We start from the raw sequence: 19,261 nt of genomic DNA, 5'->3' as shown, positions 1-19,261 counted from the left end.
GTCCCCAGGCAAATGGGCCTGAGCTGTGTAAGGTAACTGAACCAGCCAGAGAGGGTCAGTCAGTAAGCGGCATTGCTCTGGAGTTCCTACTTCAGGCTCCTGAAATGAGGTCCTACTTCAGCTTCCCTCAAAGATGAAAACGTGATAAAATAAGCCCTTGCCCCTCGGGATGCTCTCGGTCATGGTTTATCATTGCAACAGAAGGCAACTGAGACAGGACAGGGTGAGCCTTTGCTGTGGGAAGCTTTCTTGTAGATTATGAGAAGGTTAATAGAGCATGTCTGGTCTCCATCTGACAATATATACCCCACTTATAACAACTAAAAATATCGAGACATTTTCAAAGGACCACATGGGGGGCAACAGGACCCCTCTTTGAGAGACCACTCATTTAGCTTGTGTATCTTCAGGAACTGTCAAAGGAAGTAGAAGACCTTTAAAAAAAATGTAGGAGGATGACTTTTCTCTGTATTTTTATTATTTTTATTTTTATTCAGTTAAAGCACGAATTGTCTATGTAGGTACTGAAGAAAATTCTGAAAGTACAGTTCTGTCAGTTTAGAGTATCATGAGGATATAGGATGCAGGTATGAAGAGTCAGCAATGGTTGACTTTAAAAAAAAATTAAAGACTAAAACTGAAATATCAACCTAAGAAAATAAGCATGGCCCACCCATACGTAATGTGGTTAAGCTGGAGCTTTAAGAGTAAGTTCTACTTTGTTGTACCTTGTTTATAGTACTGTGAGTGTGAATTGCTTTTTTAATCGTTTAAAATCATGTTTAGTCATTTTTGTGTGTTTTTGTCTGTGTGTATGTATGTCAGTGTATCACACATGTGCTTGGTGCTTTTGGCGGTTAGAAGAGGGTGTCAGGCTAGAAGAGGGTGTCAGGCCGGGCTGTGGTGGCGCATGCCTTTAATCCCAGCACTTGGGAGGCAGAGTCTGAGTTCCAGGACAGCCTGGTCTACAGAGGAGTTCCAGGACAGCCAGAGCTACACAGAGAAACCCTGTCTTGAAAAACCAAAAATAAATAAATAAATAAATAAATATAAAAAGAAGAAGAAGAAGAGGGTGTCAGATGACCTGAAACTGGACTCATGGATGTTTTTTAGTCACCATGTGTGTGCCAGGACTCAAACCCAGATCCTCTGCAAAGAACAAAGTGCTCTTAACCTCTGAGCCATCTCCCTCACCCTTGGAAATTGCTTTTGGAAGATATACTTTTATTATTTACTTATTTTGGTTTTTGGAAACAAGATCTTGATATATAGTATCATGTGTAGCATGAACTTATTCTTAATATTCTTCACCTTTGGAACTTTGTTTAGTTTGTATGAATGTGTGGCTTAATGATGTAATACGAATAGCTGCTTGCTTATCTTTAAAAATACTGAGGGCACCTGATACTATCTTCTAAGAATAATGGCCCAGTTTCAGTTTTAATTGATGGGTAAGCATTATGTAACTCATGTAAATGTAACTCCTAAACAACATTACAGAGGCAATCATTTGTATGTTACTTGACCATAATTTTATTGCTATGAACCAGTGACAGTTATATATCTCTGTTCCTTTGTCTGGATGGGGGTTCTAATTATTTTTTTCCTCAGATGAGTGTGTGGGAGAGAAAGAAAATATGACTTATTTTCTTAATTAGAGGTTTCCATATTGAAAAAACCTACACCTGAAATTCACCCATATATACTTGGTGTTGGAGATGAAAAAACATAGGCTTTGAGCCAGAATGCTATAATGCAGTGGTTCTTAACCTGTGGTTCACAACTTCTTTGGTAGTCAAATGACCTTTTCACAGGGGTCACTTAAGATCATTGAAAAACACAGATATTTGCATTATGACTCATAACAGTAGCAAAATTAGAGTTATGAAGAAGCAATGGAATAATTTTATGATTGGGAGTCACCTCAACATGAGGAACTGTATTAAAGGTTTGCTACATTAGGAAGATTAAGAACCACTATTGTAATGATACAGGCTTTGAGAAGACTGATGTCAGTTATTATGGTTAGAGAGCAGCAAAATAAAACAAAAGAAAAACCAAATGTCAGTGGAAGCATTATGGTCTCCTTGTTTTTCCAGTGGGAAATGGGAGGATGAAATCAGGGCTGCAAGGATGAAGGGAAGCAGGCTTCAGGGAAGGGATGGTTTGCACTGAAGCACCAATGGAGTAAATACGGCCTGAAATGTGTTCCACAATATCCCTGAGGCCCTATACTCTATTTCTGGTTTTTTGGATTTGTTTTTTTTCAAGCCAGGGTTTCTCTGTATAGCCCTGGCTGTCCCGGAACTTACTCTGTAGCCCAGGCTGACCTTGAACTCAGAAATCCGCCTGCCTCTGCCTCCCAGAGTGATGGGATTGCAGGTGTGTGCCACCACCACCTGGCTCCTATACTCTATTTCTATTGCTTTACAATATTGATTATACAGATAATCCAAAGAAGTTGGGATTACATTCCAAAGAGCATTTACCCAAAAGCATGTCAGCAGTGAAATGGAAAGGTGGTTGGTTGTTTTACTATGGTGAGAAAAGCTTGAGTCTGAGGTAAGACAGACTTTAATTTTTATTAATTAGTGTGTTTGTGTGTGTGTGCAAGTGCATAGACATATTTGTGCATACCTGTGTAGGTCAGAAGTCAATACCAAATGTCTACCTCAATTGTTCTCCACCTTATTGTTTTAAAACAGTCTCTCACAGAACCTAGAGCTTACTGATTCATCTAAACTGACTGGCTAGCAAGCCATAGGATCACCTTTGTCTCTGCTTCTCCAGTGCTGGAATGACAGGCACATGCCATGCCCAGCATTTTATATCTGTGCTAGGATCCAGGCTCAGGCTGTCATGGTTGTGCAGCAGGTACTTTATAGTCTGAGTCATCTCTCCAGACAGGCCTAATTTCAATTTTAGTATGTGTGCTGCCAAAGAGAGCACTGGGACTCACTCTGTAGACCAGGCAGCCACTGCAGGCGGGTGTTCAATCCTGAGATTTCCTAAAACAATAATGAAGTTTAATACTTTAAGACAAACTTCTTGTTAAAGAATGACTCGCTGTCAGGCTGGAGAGATGGCTCAGTGGTTAAGAGCACTGACTGTTCTTCCAAAGGTCCTGAGTTCAAATTCCAGCAACCACATGGTGGTTCACAACCATCTGTAACAAGATCTGATGCCCTCTTCTGGAAGACAGCCACAGTGTACTTACATTGTACTTACATATAATAAATAAATAAATCTTTAAAAAAAAAAAAAAGTAAAAGAATGACTTGCTGTCTCCTGATCACTAAGCCTTGAGTTAAACAAAGGATATTTACCATTTGCCACATACCAGACAGTGACAGATCATTTCAGATAGTATTATCTTAATTTGTATAATTTCCCTTTGAAATATCTTGTTACTCTAATTACTCAAACAACCTCGCAGATTTTTCCTCCACTGTCCCAGCTTTTACTTGGCCATCCTTCCACAACAGTCTTTTTGTTTGTTTGGTTGTTTGGTTGTTTTTTTTTTTTTTTTTTTTTTTTGTTGTTGTTTGGATTTGGTTTTTTTCGAGACAGGCTTTCTTTGTGTAGCCCTCCCTGGCTGTCCTAGAGCTCACTCTGTAGACCAGGCTGGCCTCGAACTCAGAAATCCACCTGACCAGGCTGGCCTCGAACTCAGAAATCCGCCTGCCTCTGCCTCCCAGAGTGCTGGGATTACAGGCATGTGCCCCCACCACCCGCCTTCCACAACAATCTTATTCCTTTATTTTATTTTATTTTATCTTAGTTTTCCCTAATAAATCCCTACTTATCTTTCAGAATTAACCTCAGATGTTACTACCCTAAGGAAGCCTTCCCTGCTACAGGCTTCTATACTCTCCTAACCCGCTTTGTCTCAAGAGCCCAGGAAGCTCTGTGATTCGTCTGTAGCTGTCACTTCTGCTGAAGGGAGCAATTCACAAGGAACCTTGCCCATGTGATTGTCTATGTTGTCTATGGTGCCAAGTACTGTCTTCTACACACAAATTCTTAGTAAACAGTCTTTGTCTAATTGTGCCAAAGGAATGCCCAAGTCAGACGTTGGGCGCTGGTCTCTCACCTTTTAAATTACGTCAGATACAGAACATAGCAGTATTTCTTAATTACTCAAGAAAATCTTCCTCAATTCTATTTCAGCTATTGATTGTTTATCTGTAAGAGCTATTCACTACTCTTACTTACTGGCAAGGGTGTGGTTCTGAGATAAGGAACTGAAAAAACAATCTTTGTCTTGAGAAAAGTCACATCCTTTGAGCATTTGCGTTTGGAAAGTTAGTGGGAACTATTCTAGGACATATCCAATTAGGAAGCAATAAGAGGTAGGCGGTCACAACTGGTTTGCCAGGTTCTCTAACTTTCTGCTGAGTTTTGTGGAGAATGTCTAAAATGAAAAACCCTCGGACTTTTGAGGAACAAACAGAATGCATCGTGAATACCCTACTCACAGACTTCTTGACCCCAACACTCTGCACTGATAACAGGAACCTATCGGATGCAGAAGAACTATGTTCAGGTAAGGCTCCTATTCTGAAGTGGTGATTATAGATAGGTAATAGAATCAGAGTCTGCTTCCTCTATTTCCTCTCAAGTTTTAAAAAGCAAGTTCTAAACTTTTAGCAACATTTGAAATAAAAGATCTTTTCAATAGAGAAAATTGTCTGATTGCTACTACTGAGAATAAACAATGCCAAAAGTGTTTAAAAGAATTGAGAATGTAACTAAGGCTAGCCTGGTCTACAGAGTGAGTTCCAGGACAGCCAGGGGTACCTGGAGAAACCCTCTCTCTTGAAAAAAAATAAAAATAAGACTAGAAACATTTCTCTTCTGCCTAGATTCAGGAAACTTTCTGTTCCTTCAAGCATGGTGAAAGTGTTTTCCCTGTCCTAGGAGAGGATTGCTCTTTTGATGTGGCTATCATTGCTGGCCGCCTTCGAATGCTGGGTGACCAGTTCAATGGAGAGCTGGAAGCTTCTGCCAATAATATCATTGCGGAAACCATTCGAGGACAGGTCAGATTTTTGCTTTTTAATGTTGTTGGCTGTTCTGTTCTATTTCAAACTTTAATTTTCTCCCTTCCCTCCTTCCTTCCTCCCTTCTTCCCTTTTTTCCTTCCTCCCTTCTTTTCTTTCTTTCTTCTTTCCTTCCTCCCTTTTCTATTTCTGTATACTAGGAATAGGAATATTCTGTGAGGATTTGGAGGTATATGTTTGTTCAAGAAGCCATGGAAGGAAATGTGATTGCTAATTCTTCAGACATTAATAAAAACCCAGTACTATAGTTCATAATGCTCATAGTTCATTATTCTTAGGAAATAAACTTTTATGTATATTTATTATTATTAATTATTATTATTATATGTGTGTGTATGATGTGGGGAGGGAGACATATGTGCCACTGCATGTCTGTGGAGGCCAGAGGACAATTTTGTAGTATTCTCCCTTTCCACCTTTGTGTAGATTGAACTCAGGTAACCAGGCTAGTGTGGTATCTTTAATTGCTGAGTTATTTCAACAACCCCATTATTCATATTTTTAGTGCTTAATTTTGTTGGGAGTGGGCTTTTCCCCTTATCCCAGGATCCAGCAGTAATATTCAGAAATATTGCATAGTTTAGAAATCTGATGCAATTAGAGTTAGCCTCTTAAAAAGGAGTCTTCTGGCTTCTCAGAACTCTGATTTCTGGCAGTAGCACTTGGACTTTGTATTAGCTATGAAGATCATAAAACTGTGTTCCAGTAGATGTTGCTGATTATATCAACGACAGTGAGTACTTATTACTTCCCATGATCACATTTCATTGTTTAATAATTCTGCTTGTGTGTAAATCATTATAGAAACTGCTATTCCTAAAATCTCTGGATCAGCACATGACACCATGAGCAAATATCAAGCCTGCTCTCTTCCCTGCAGTATTCATATAATTTTGAATTGTGCCTTACACACAGTAGGCCTACATTGTGTACTTCCTGACTCCATGCCATTTAAGAACATAAAAGAAATAGAGGCATAAGGAAATAAATAAGAAACATACTATATAAATGTTAAAGATAGGTTTTGAACCCGGACTTATTTCACAAGTACAATTTATTTTCCTAATGAACAGCTTAGTGGATGTGTCTGTGTTATATTCAGACATAATCTTACTTCTTTCTAGGCTCTGTCATAAATGACTGATAGCTGGGTCTACTTTTTTCTTCTATATTTTAGACAGTAACAAACAAAACAACACACAGCAAACCAACAACCCCCTGGTGGGGGAAGACATTTGAAACAATTTCAAACTCAAATTGGAAATATGGTATAGAGAAATTCTCCAGACATTCAAGAATAGTTAACAGGACAGTTCCTTATTCTGTAATGCTTTTATATTTCCTTCAAGTCAGAAGTGAAGAGTGACACAGTAGAATTCAATCCTTATCATTCACTCAATTTTTGTCACTTGTCCCAACAATATAATTTATCTTATACCCAAAGCTGAAAAATACCCAAGCCAGAGTCACGGGTGGCATTTAGTTAGGTTCCCTAGTCTCCTTCAATCCGTATTGGTCCCTTAGTCTTTTCTTATATTTTATGACCTTGACATTTGAAGATAATGGGAAATGTTGAATGTCCCTGAGCAAACTTGAGTTTGTTCTGTCTTGTTGAAAGAACTGTGTCTCTTTATCATATTTCAGATTTGCTTACTTTCTGGCAGAAAGTCTTACACTAACTGGATGTCACTTATTCTCCAGGGAACTCTGGCTTCTCTCAGTTTTAATACTTAAAAGCTACAGGGCCAGTGAGTAGACTCTCCGGGTAAAGCTGCTGACTGCTCTGACAGGTTGAGTTCAGTCCTCACGATACACATGTGGAAGAAAGAATACCTCCTGTAGGACTAACACTTATGCACTGTATGTGCGCGCGCACACACGCACACACACACACACACACACACACACACACACACTCTCTCTCTCTAAGTAAGTAAATACATAAATGTAAAAACAAAAAGCCCTCAGATAGAGGTATCTTCCAAAGCTTATTTTTTCTTATTAGTTTTTTTTTTTAGGACTTAACATTCTGCTTTGACAGTCTGGAGCCCCTTTATGCCTCAAAGATCTACCCTGACCCTGTCTAATAGCTCTTGTACTAGTTTATGTGAGAGGGGAAAAGAAGATGTTTTTGTTGTTATTTTAACATAGACTTTGCTACACATTTCTTTTTCTTTCTTTTTTTTTTTTTTAGATTTATTTATTTTTATTTATACACTGTAGCGGTCCTCAGATACACACCAGAAGCGGGCGTCGGATCCCATTACAGATGGTTGTGAGCCACCATGTGGTTGCTGGGAATTGAACTCAGGACCTCTGGAAGAGCAGTCAGTGCTCTTAACTGCTGAGCCATCTCTCCAGCCCCCTGCTACACATTTCTTAATCATGGAAATAATCCATTCACAGTCTGACTTGCTCACTGTCATGTGCTTAATAGCTTTATTTCAAAATAAGTTGTTTATCTTACCCAATAATATCTGAAATTATGAGCTTGGTAGGTTATTTAATGTTTTTCTAATATCCAAATAACAGAATATTAAAATGAAACTTGTCCATCCGCCCTGTAATATTACCCCATGCTGTCAGTAGTCCATTTGCTACCTCTGAGCACTTCTGAGACTTGTAGGCTCCGGAACTGTTTGAGTCATAGCTAACAGAGACTGTCTCCCTCCTCAGGCAGGAACTATACTCAAGGACACAGTACATTCTCTCAGCAGAACCTGGTGTACTCAGAATCCTACCTTAGCTTTTGAACGAGCCTTTTTGGCAGTATCAGTAAAACTTCTTGAGTATGTGGTCCGTAAGGCTCCTGAAATGGCAACACAGGTGGCTACCTGCATGACAGGCATGATCAACGGGAACACAGCCATCCGCGAGTTTATCCAGGACCAGGGAGGATGGGTAAGTATCCATTAAGTCCCACACTTTGCTAGGCATTTGTGCTGTTTGGGCTTTAATAAGTAGGACTCTTAGTTATGAACCTCTTGGTAAATTGCCACGGAAAAAGAAAATAGAAGCTCAACCTGCAAGGGTTGACAGTGCTGCCTGAGATGCTGATTAGTTGTAAACCTAATCTCTACTGTGTCTACACAGTCGGCTACAAAGTGTGTTGTGGTACAGTTCTAATCTTAGCCTGGCTTTATCTGCTTCCTGGTGATTTTCTGAATCTATTCCTTGACATCTTTAATATGTGTTGAGGAAATTTAGAATAATCTCTCTCTCTCTCTCTCTCTCTCTCTCTCTCTCTCTCTCTCTCTGTGTGTGTGTGTGTGTGTGTGTGTGTGTGTGTGTGAGTGATGTGTGATATATACATGCATGTGCTTCTGAGTTCAGGCTTGTGCATGCCACAGCTTATATGCGGAGGCCAAAGAACAACCTTGGATGTCAGTCCTAGCTTCTCACTGTGTTTGCTTCAGAGTCCCTTTGTAGTTCCACTGCATAGGAGGCTAGCTGGAATTGTGTCTCTGCCTCCCATCCTGATGCAAGAGCATTGGGATTAGAGATGTGTACTACCACATCCCTCTTTATGTGCTCTGGGGATTTGAACTCACATCTTCATGCTTGTGCTTGTGGGTAAGCACTTTACATACCAAGCCATTTCCTAGACCCCAGAATAATCTTATTATTCCATAACAAAAAACAGTTTGTGAAACAGAGTTTTTCGGACACAACAGGACTGGCACACATATGAATTCACAGGGACTGTGACCACATGCTTGGGTTCAAAGCGTGTACAGTGCCAGCACTGAGACAGGAAAGTGGACACAGGCTCCGACCCCTAACCAAGAAGCTAATTGGAATTGGCACCTGCTGGCAAAGGGAAATTTATGTGTTTCCAGTGGAGTCTCACTGAGTATCACACTTGAAGGTAGTCCCCATGCCCAGGAGTAGATAGATGGCCAATACAAAACAAACTCAATAGTATTTTTATAGAGTTCAAGTCTTATTTTGCTTTGTTTAGGCATTTTTTTTCTGATTCGTCTTTTACTCATTTTACTCATTTTAGTTTCTTTTCTTTCTTTCTTTCTTCCTTTCTTCCTTCCTTCCTTCCTTCCTTCCTTCCTTCCTTCCTTCCTTCCTTCCTTCCTTCCTTCCTTCCTTCCTTCCTTTCTTTCTTTCTTTCTTTCTTTCTTTCTTTCTTTTCTTTCTTTCTTTCTTGCCTCGAACTCAGAAATCCGCCTGCCTCTCCCTCCCAGAGTGCTGGGATTACAGGCGTGCGCCACCACTGCCCGGCCTCATTTTGGTTTCTATTGTTGTGGTTTGGGTGTGTGTGTCCATGCATGTGTGTGTGCATGAGAATGTGCACGTCTTGGTTTTTGTTTGTTTTTTTAAAAAGAGACAGAGACAAAGACAGAGATATAGAGATAGAGAAGATAAAGTTGGGTAGGTAGGGATGGGAAGGATCTGGGAGGAATTGGGGAAGGAGAAAACATGTTCAAAATACATTGTATAAAAATTGTTTTTCAATAGAAAAAGCTTAGTTTGTCTCATCTATTGTAGATTTGACTGTAGGCAACATACTAAGCCTTTATCTAACTATTTGTCTGTCTGTCTGTCTATCTGTCTATCTATCTATCTATCAATCTATTTTCTGGGTTTTGTTTTTTGTTTTTTTTTTTGGAGACAGAATTTCTCTGTGTATACCTGACTGTCCTAGAACTTATTCTGTAGACCAGGGTAGCCTCAAACTCACAGAGATCTGCCTGCCTCCACTTCCCAAGTGAGTGTTGGGAGTAAAGGCATGTGTCATCACTGCACAACAACTTTATCTTTTATAAATATTTATTTTTATTGAAAATAGATTTTTTTCATACATTATATTCTGATTTCAGATTCTGGTTTCTCTTCCCTCAACTCCTCTAAGATCTCTACACTTTCCCACCCACCAAAATTCAAATCCTTTCTTGTTCTCATTAGAAAGAAAACACTAAGACTGGAGAGATGGCTTAGGGATTAAGAGCACTGACTGCTCTTCCAGAGATCATGAGTTCAAATCCCAGCAACTACATGGTGGCTCACAACCATCTGTAATGAGATCTGATGCCCTCTTCTGGTGTGTCTGTAGACAGCTACAGTGTACTTAGATATAATAAAATAAATCTTTGAGCCAGATCAAGAGTGGCCTGAGTGAACAGGGCTGGGGCAAACAAAGGTCCTGAATTCAATTTCCAGCAACCACATGATGGCTCACAACCATCTGTACTGCTACAGTGTACTCATAAAAATAAAATAAATAAATCTTTAGAAAAAAAGAAAATCTGACAACACCGTGAGTATTGCATATAATTCAGTTTTTTTTTTTTCAAAAAGAAAGCAAACACTAAGCCTGTGCGTTAATAATTTGTAATGTCTCCACTCTCTTAGGGTACTCCTTCCCACTTCTGGGGATCAATAAAAGTTGTAGTAAGAGAAATGATCGTCCCTGGAGGTATCTTCAGATAATTCTCTGGATTCTCAGACAGTTCCTAAGGACCATCCTTTTAATTAGGATTCTCACTGTTCTTCCTAGGAAAACGTGGAGAGCTGAAGAAGAGGGCTTACCTCAGACTCAACATCACTTCCTCTGACAGATTGGGTGGGTGACTGATTTCTGACAATTAAAACATGCTTTTTTTCAATTCATCCAGTTTTATTTTTACTGATCATTGACTCTGGAAGCAGCTTCTAGAAGCCCACAGTAATATTATACTTTCTCTTCTCATGTGAATTTTAATAAGAATTTATTGAAACAAAGACCTCCTGACAAAATAATTTCTTACTAGTAAAATTTCAAGCACCAGGTCAGATCTTTGCTGGAGATATTTGGAAGGAAACAGCACATCAGAAACTTTTTCTTCAAGTTTAGACCTATCTTTTGGTGAGAATTTTATCTGCTAGTGATTTTGGAATCAAAGGGATATCAGGAGTTTCTAGTTAAATATCGTGTTCCTTCAAGTAAAGGATTTTCTTTCAGATCTATCCTAGGTTTCATGTTTCTTTCTCCTGAGCAGAATATACTCACCCATTCTAGGAAGTTGAAGGCAAAATAAGCAGTTTACTTATTTACCTTCCCACTAGAAATATCAGAGGATGAAACAGCTGTTGTGTTTTATTGTCAGGACATGGAAGTACTGCTCCACACGTGGGACCATTGGCTCATCCCAGCTTGGCCAATGCCAATTTCACACTGTAACAAGGCCCCAGACCTTAGTACAACTGACTCCATGATTGAAAGTTCCATTTCTAGCTGACTATTCTTGTTTACAGAAGTATGTCAACCCAGAATATGTTTTTTTGTACTTAAAAATCTCATCTTGAGAAAGGCTCGGTGCTACACCGGGATCCCAAACACCCAGTGTAGTCACTGGCCCACTAATAAAGACTTTCAATCTCTTTAAACCCCTCTGGTGGATACCCCACATTTCTGGAGGTCCTACTGAGATCACCAGAGACCAGTCCTTGAGACACCAGGAGTCTCAGATCCCCTGGGAGCAGCAGGAAGAGCAGAGTAGTCAAGGAGCTCCTAGGAGGTGTACAACCTGAGTTCCAGGATTCTCTTTGATCAGCCATTGACTAAACGCCTCAGAGGGGTCTGATACCTACCATTACCTCAAAAGGAAACAAATTAGAAAGTCTGATGGCCTGTGACTTCTGGAGGTAAATCTGGTTAAGGCTCCTTCCATTTAGACATTACATTGGAGAAGTTAGGCATGGCCGCTGACCGGTGCAGGATCCACGATTGTGTGGAGGACCCCTCTCTTCCTTCCTATGTGTTTCTGTCAGTTCTGTTTTCCTTTATTAACTAGTGCCTTTCTCTAGTGTGAGAAACCACTCTGGATTAAGACCTGAGCCCTGCCTTGTCGGAGATCTGATTCCCTTTGCCTCTGCCAGGTCACAGAGGCTCCCCGTCCCCGCTGCCTGTCCCACTCAGAATGCTTATGTGCTTTGCCACTTGACTCCCACTCACGGGGACCAGGTGGCTGTGTAACTTGGCCTTTGTCCTGGGCCCTGCCATCTAGGCAGTTCTCTGTGCTGTGCATTCTCTCTGTTCCTCTGTCTGCCCTAAGCCACCTCACCGAAGGGGAAATGGGGAATTCAGCTTCTTCCAAAATTTTTGTCTCCTTTTCAGCCAGTTATACACATCATTGAAAAACTCAAAACCTATCATTTTCTGAAAAAAACTAGAAAAACTGCCTCTGGCTGGGATAGTGGTGGTCATTGACAGACAGTGCAGCCTGAACAGAACAGATTTTCCCTTCTGTCCAATATTGACCAAGGAAACTTTAAACAATTTTCACTAAGTCCTTTTTAGAACAGCTAAAGATAGCTGCCAAAAAGAGTTCCCTTTGTCATCTAGTCAGCCCCAGATATTAGAAAAAAGTTATAAACGTTAAAAAAGAATTAAAGTTAAAAAACTGTTTTGGGCTGGAAAGATAGCTCAGAGTTAAGAGCACCAATTGCTCTTCCAGAGGTTCTGAGTTCAATTTCCAGCAACCTCATGGTGGCTTACAACCATCTGTACTGGGGTTTGATGCCCTCTTCTGGTGTGTCTGAAGATAGCACCAATGTACTCACATATATAAAATTTTTAAAAATCTTTTAAAAAAAATGTTCAAAGGTATATGTAAGTTCCAGTTGCAACTTACATGGACCAGGTTGCCACAATGATTTAAAATTTTCCAATCCTGTTTGACAAGACACTAAATGCTGACCTCCTGCCCTTCCATCAGAGGTTTTCCAGGAACAGAGATTATAAGGGGCACTGAGGAACTGCTGCAAGAGTAATAGACTCTGGGCTATAAAATATCAGCTAAAAAGAGCACACATTGAACATCAGAGGCTACCTCCCTCAGCTACCAGCTGAGGGAGGGAACCTGTCTCACAGTAGGATCATTGCTATCCTTCAGATCCCAATTTAAGAGGCAGGTTTCAGAGTTCCTGGGTGCAGCTAGACATTGCTAACTCTAGATACCAGAGTCTGTAGAATAATAAGGCCTCTCTACACCAGCACAAAGCACGGTACTGAGCCTCTCATCTGACTGAGTCTAACCAAAAGATATTCGAGGCTTTAAAAACAGTTCTGACTTTAGCTCTAGGCCTATAACTTCAAGATGTCTCAAAACCTTTTCATCTGTTTGTCCATGAAACAAAAAGCATTACAAAAAGAGTTTTGATCCAAACTTTGGGGCCATGGAAATACCCTCTGACAACCTGCCAAAATTATTGGACCCTGTAGTCACAGGGTAGCCCACCTGTCTAAGAGCTGTGGCAGCTACTGCTAGTCTAATGAAAAAAAGTTACCTCTCAGTCAAGATCTTATACTCACATACCCCATGCCATTGAAGCCCTCCTGTGAGGAACACCAGAATGCTAGGTGTAATGCCTGTGTGACCCAGTACCTGTCCCTACTCCTGGACCACCTGAAGGGGGCTTAAAGAGAGAGAGGAGGGGTTTAGGGAATGTGGCACAGCGGTGTGGGGGAAGCGGGTGCCTAGGAGGGCCCATGCCCAGGCACCTCTTCCCCCTGAGGGACCACAGGCACACAGACATGGTATAGAATAGAGTTTATTCAGGGTAGAGAATGAGAGAGAGAGAGAGAGAGAGAGAGAGAGAGAAGAGAGTAGAGAAGTGGAGGCTGGCCATGACCACATGGAGAGGGGGGGAGGGGAGGAGAACCCAAGAGGCAGAGAGGTGAGAGTGTGATGAGAGAGAGCAAAGAGAGAGAGAGAGAGAGAGAGAGAGAGAGAGAGAGAGAGAGAGAGAGAGAGAGAGAGGGACAAGTAGCCCCTTTTATAGTGGGCCAGGTCTATGGGGTGGGGCATACCTGGCTGTTGCCAGGTAAGTGTGGGGTGGAGCTTAGACAGAATACCAACACTACTCTCAAAGGGTTTTTGAGAAACCCTTTGCCGTCCTGTCACCTGGTGCCGGCCTGCAAGTGCGTATCCATGACTGTCACGAGAAGAAGGATGAAATAAGGTACATGGGGAGGGGGCTAAGGAAGTTCCTTTAACTGCGGCGATGTGGGCCCAAGCCAGGTATCTTAGTCTGGAAAGCAGAACAGATTGATCTTACCCAGGCGTTCAGAAGGGAAAAAAGAAAAGTGCACTACAGCACACAGAAAGTTATGCTTTTACTACTGTGCATGTCCACACCCAGAGGCTATTTGGCTTTCCCTATAAATATTCCCCTATCCTCTACTGGTCCACTTCAAGGACATAAAAAAGATAACTCCCTTGAGGCAAGAGGTAACAGGGCCACTTCCTGGCTTGGCTATCTGACAAAAGGCCCTAAGGCCTGTGGGGTTTATTGATATTCTGATGACTGTGAGGAGCCTCCTGGCCTAGAGCATCCTTTTTTTTTTTTAATTTATTGATATATTTATTTACATTTCAAATGATTTCCCCTTTTCTGGACCCCCACTCCCCGCAAGTCCCATCAGTCCCCTTCCCTCCCCCTGTTTTCCCACCCAACCCTTCCCACTTCCCTGTTCTGATTTTGCTCTATACTGCTTCACTGAGTCTTTTCAGAACAAGGGGCCACTCCTCCGTTCTTCTTGTACCTCATTTGATGTGTAGATTATGTTTTGGGTATTCCAGTTTTCTAGGTTAATATCCACTTATTAGTGAGTGCATACCATGATTCATCTTTTGAGTCTGGGTTACCTCACTTAGTATGATATTCTCCAGCTCCATCCACTTGCCTAAGAATTTCATGAATTCATTGTTTCTTCTTTTTTTTTTTCATTTAATGATTTCATTTATTACAATTGACCTCATTTTTTTTCCGATATATTTTTTATTTACATTTCAAATGATTTCTCCTTTCCTAGTCTCCCCACTCCCAGAAAGTCCTGTAAGCCCCCTTCTCTCCCCTGTCCTCCCACCCACCCCTTCCCACTTCCCTGTTCTGGTTTTGCTGAATACTGCTTCACTAAGTCTTTCCAGAACAAGGGGCCACTCTTCCTTTCTTCTTGTACCTCATTTGATGTGTAGATTATGTTTTGGGTATTCCAGGTGAATTCATTGTTTCTAATGGCTGAATAGTACTCCATTGTGTATATATACCACATTTTTTGCATCCACTCTTCTGTTGAGGGATACCTGGGTTCTTTCCAACTTCTGGCAATTATAAATAGGGCTGCTATGAACATAGTGGAACATGTATCCTTATTACATGCTGGGGAATCTTTTGGGTATATGCCCAGGAATGGTATAGCAGGCCTGGAGCATCCTTGAGCTGACTGAAAGGAGACCCAGAGTCCGCCTCAGGTGTGACTTTAAAGACTGAGGGTCAAACTGTACTGAATGCTGATGATAACTTCAAAAAGTTCCTAAAAACTTTCTTTCTCTTTCTGAGGGTTAAAAGCTGCTGGCTTGGGTGATTAACACCTGTAGCCTAAAGCAATATAGCCTTTGCTCTGTCTTCTCAGGGGTTGTGCAGCTCAGACTTTCAGCCTGCTAGCTGAAGTTGCCAGAAGAAAAAGGGACACTTTGAGAAGTAATTTTAACGTTTATTTTTAAGTTGTAAAATGTTTCTACTATGAAAACTCTCTAAGCAAAAGGGGGAAAGGACTTTTAAGAAAAGGGGGTAAGGGGAGAGATTGTCCTCAACATTTATACAGCTTTTTGAATACATAATCACATGGTAAAAAGTTCATCACAAGTTTACACATAAATTCAAATCATAAATCAAATAAGAGAATGTTTACATGAATATCCATTAGGAGTAATTATCTGGCTAAACATCCATTATCTGTCCCAAGCTTAACAGGTTCATAGAGAGTTAAAAACTATAACTAAGTTATTAGTGCAGTTTTGATAAACCCAGTCAATATTTTATCTTTTGCCCCAGTGCCTATAATAAATCGTTAGTCCCCTTTTTATGATTTTTGGTTAATGGTTTTACAACCTTTTGGAATGTGCTCTGAGTAGTAGAATGCCTGCTTACTGTCTCTGAAGCAATTAACTGGTGACACAGAGACTGACAGAGTTCTCATTACAGTTTTGATTATCAGAAAGGACCTAATAGCAGTCCCACTATAAAAGAGCTTAATAAATACTGATATAATTTTAGGAATTCTTATAGGATCATCATTAAAAATTGAGAAGTCATCTATTTGTCTATATAGCTTCACTTCAAGACAGTACATCTTCATTATTCTACAGACATCTGCTCCAAAGGGTGTTCTAATACCTAGTGATTGTTATATATATTTAATAATAACAGGAAATATATATTAATAGGAATCTTTCCTACAATGAATTTCTCCTGGGCTTTGTCTATCAGAGCAAATCCATCGTGGATTATTAATCCAAGGCAGACTCATCTCAGGAAGATCACCTGCTAGTTATTAGCTCGTTGGCTCCTGGCAGATGACACATCCCAACCTTGTGCTGCCTGAGACAACTTGGGGGCAGACAACCAAGAGGAAGGAATAGACAGCTTGAACTCACAGGTTGATGGAGGATGCCAGAGGGAAAGATCATTCTCTTAGAAACAGCCAGCAGGACTCTGGTGTTATGGTAACTGATTGTCACCAAGCTGCCCATCTAGAATACATAAAACTTTCTGAGTTGCTCAGACCAAGGTATGTTAGCCTATAAATATATACTAATTATACCTATGTTATGCAGCCTAGAGTGGGATGTGTCAGCCAGGTGCCAGGTTGGTGCTCAAGTAGGTCCAAAGCTGAGAGCCCTTGCCCGGGGAGTCCAAGGGAGAGGCCAGCACTGGAGTAAACAAATGCTGGGAAAGCCGACTTAGCCGAGATCTGGCCTGCAAGGGGAGGATAAAAGTACTTGCTAGTTTTTATAGATGTCTTTCCCTGCCTGAACTGAAACTGCTCCACCAGGAGCTTGTCCCCTTATTTGGCCTTCCCCTAGCAATGGGGTCCAACTTTCATAGCCAAAACCTCTCAATTAATAGCTTTAGACATATATTGAAAACTTCATTGTACATATAGACCTCAGAATTCTGGGCAGGTTAAAAACAACAGAACACAACAACAACAACAGAAGTAGGACATTTAAAAAAAAAAAAACCCTGACAAAATTCTCTCTAGAGTCCAGTGGAGGGTGAATAGATATCCTTCCTTTGTTGTACTTCGGTCTTCTGTATCCCATATGCAAAGGGATTTACCCACTATGAGACTATGTTTGGAAGACTTCCCAGGCTCACACCAGCAATTGGTAGAATTCTCTAAACATTTCTTTCTCCTCCAGGCGGTGGTGGTGCACGCCTGCCTTTAATCCTAGCACTTGGGAGGCAGAAGCAGGCGGATTTCTGAGTTCGAGGCCAGCCCGGTCTACAGAGTGAGTTTCAGGACAGCCAGGGCTACACAGAGAAACCCTGTCTCGAAATCTCCCCCCTAAAACTCCCCCAAAACCCTTTCTCAAGTCACAGCAGGCCCTCCAGTCCTCCATACAGTCTATCCATTGGACTCTCTGAGGGACTCAGCCAACCTCCAAGTCCAATATCAGTCAAGTCCAGTGCACCATCTGAATTCAGTGGGTATCCAAAGGCGAGCTGGCACCAACTTGGAAAGGAGGCCACATGGTGGTTGCCTCCACTCCTATAGCCATGAAGGTAGAAGGATCCATAGAGCCATCACACCCAGGTCAAGAAAGCAGAAGCTGTGGAAGCCACAGTCGCTGTGGGTTGTCTGCCAGACTAGGGACCCATTAATACTAAGGTTTCACCAGGCACCAGGCTCTTCCATTCCCCGCCCTTTCCCTCTTCCTGAGGTTTTTGTTTCATGTGAATATAGAGTTAGGTCCACTCACCACTACTCTCAGTCCTGGACCTGGGAACTAAGGAAGGCAGACACAGGGAAGGAATTAGCTAATGGGTCTACAGTCCAGAAACCCATATTCATCTTTACCTCTGCTCACTGATGCCGACTTTAAATGTACGATTGTATTGGAGTGACAGGAAGCAAAGCTTCAGCTTATTGTGATCTGTGTGTCTCACTGTGTCCTTAATAATCTGGCAAACTAGAAGGCAGTAATGAAGATTCCCCAAAGCATACTCCCCTGAATGTTAAGAAGTATAGTGTTGGTGACTTTTAGCTGAAACTGAGCAAGGCTGACCACGCCCCCTCCCCTGGTGTGCCATCTGCAGAGTAATGAGTGTGTGCTGCCGCTGGGACAGTTCCACTTTATAAACCTGTGCTGAATCTTAAAAAATGCTCAACTTCATTAGTCATTAGGGAAATGCAAATCAAAACAACCCTGAGATTTCATCTTACACCAGTCAGAATGGCTAAGATTAAAAATTCAGGAGACAGCAGGTGTTGGAGAGGGTGTGGAGAAAGAGGAACACTCCTCCACTGCTGGTGGGGTTGCAAATTGGTACAACCACTCTGGAAAGCAGTCTGGCGGTTCCTCCAAAAACTGGGCACCTCACTTCCAGAAGATCCTGCTATACCACTCCTGGGCATATACCCAGAGGATTCCCCACCATGTAATAAGGATACATGCTCTACTATGTTCATAGCAGCCCTATTTATAATTGCCAGATGCTGGAAAGAACCCAGGTATCCCTCAACAGAAGAGTGGATGCAAAAAATGTGGTATATCTACACAATGGAGTACTATTCAGCCATTAGAAACAATGAATTCATGAAATTCTTAGGCAAATGGATGGAACTAGAGAACATCATACTAAGTGAGGTAACCCAGACTCAAAAGGTGAATCATGGTATGCACTCACTAATAAGTGGATATTAACCTAGAAAACTGGAATACCCAAAACATAATCCACACATCAAATGAGGTACAAGAAGAAAGGAGGAGTGGCCCCTGGTTCTGGAAAGACTCAGTGAAGCAGTATTCGGCAAAACCAGAACGGGGAAGTGGAAGGGGTGGGTGGGAGGACAGGGGAAGAGAAGGGGGCTTACGGGAATTTCGGGGAGTGGGGGGCTAGAAAAGGGGAAATCATTTGAAATGTAAATAAATTATATCGAATAAAAAAATTAAAAAAAAATAAACCTGTGCTGATTTCCTGTATCCCTACTCAAATCACAATAGGCTCATAATCCAGAAATGCGATGTCCTATAGTTGGAGTTAGTGCATTTGCTAATATTTAAAATGGTTTATGTGCTTCTTTGTCCCTAACATTAGTACAAATTCAAAACGGTGAGCTTTATGGTATTTTTACCCCTTAGGCAAAAATCATTCAGACTGCCTGGTTTTAACAATTTGGTTTCACTATAGACTAA

General features: G+C 41.2%; 1 protein-coding gene across 1 annotated transcript; it reads left to right on the top strand.

The window, feature by feature from the left end:
* The first annotated feature begins 3,719 nt into the window (after positions 1–3,719).
* Positions 3,720–10,685, top strand: Bcl2l15 (BCL2 like 15). Its single transcript, XM_052178543.1, has 4 exons — positions 3,720–4,546; positions 4,921–5,042; positions 7,740–7,964; positions 10,573–10,685. The coding sequence occupies exons 1-4, from the start codon at positions 4,411–4,413 to the stop codon at positions 10,588–10,590; spliced, it is 501 nt and encodes a 166-aa protein (XP_052034503.1). The 5' UTR covers positions 3,720–4,410; the 3' UTR covers positions 10,591–10,685.
* The last annotated feature ends 8,576 nt before the right edge of the window (positions 10,686–19,261 follow it).

Source organism: Apodemus sylvaticus, chromosome 4 (assembly GCF_947179515.1).
Source record: "Apodemus sylvaticus chromosome 4, mApoSyl1.1, whole genome shotgun sequence".
NCBI classification, from domain to species: Eukaryota; Metazoa; Chordata; class Mammalia; order Rodentia; family Muridae; genus Apodemus; species Apodemus sylvaticus.
This window is presented reverse-complemented; position numbering and strand designations above follow the sequence as displayed.

What these genes read in the sequence shown, in the direction of transcription:
- Bcl2l15 (XM_052178543.1), top strand. Translation starts at nt 4,411, where the DNA reads ATGTCTAAAATGAAAAACCCTCGGACTTTTGAGGAACAAACAGAATGC. An exon ending in TGCAGAAGAACTATGTTCAG is followed by an intron (nt 4,547 to 4,920) that starts GTAAGGCTCCTA and finishes TCCCTGTCCTAG; the next exon opens with GAGAGGATTGCTCTTTTGAT. An exon ending in CGGAAACCATTCGAGGACAG is followed by an intron (nt 5,043 to 7,739) that starts GTCAGATTTTTG and finishes CTCCCTCCTCAG; the next exon opens with GCAGGAACTATACTCAAGGA.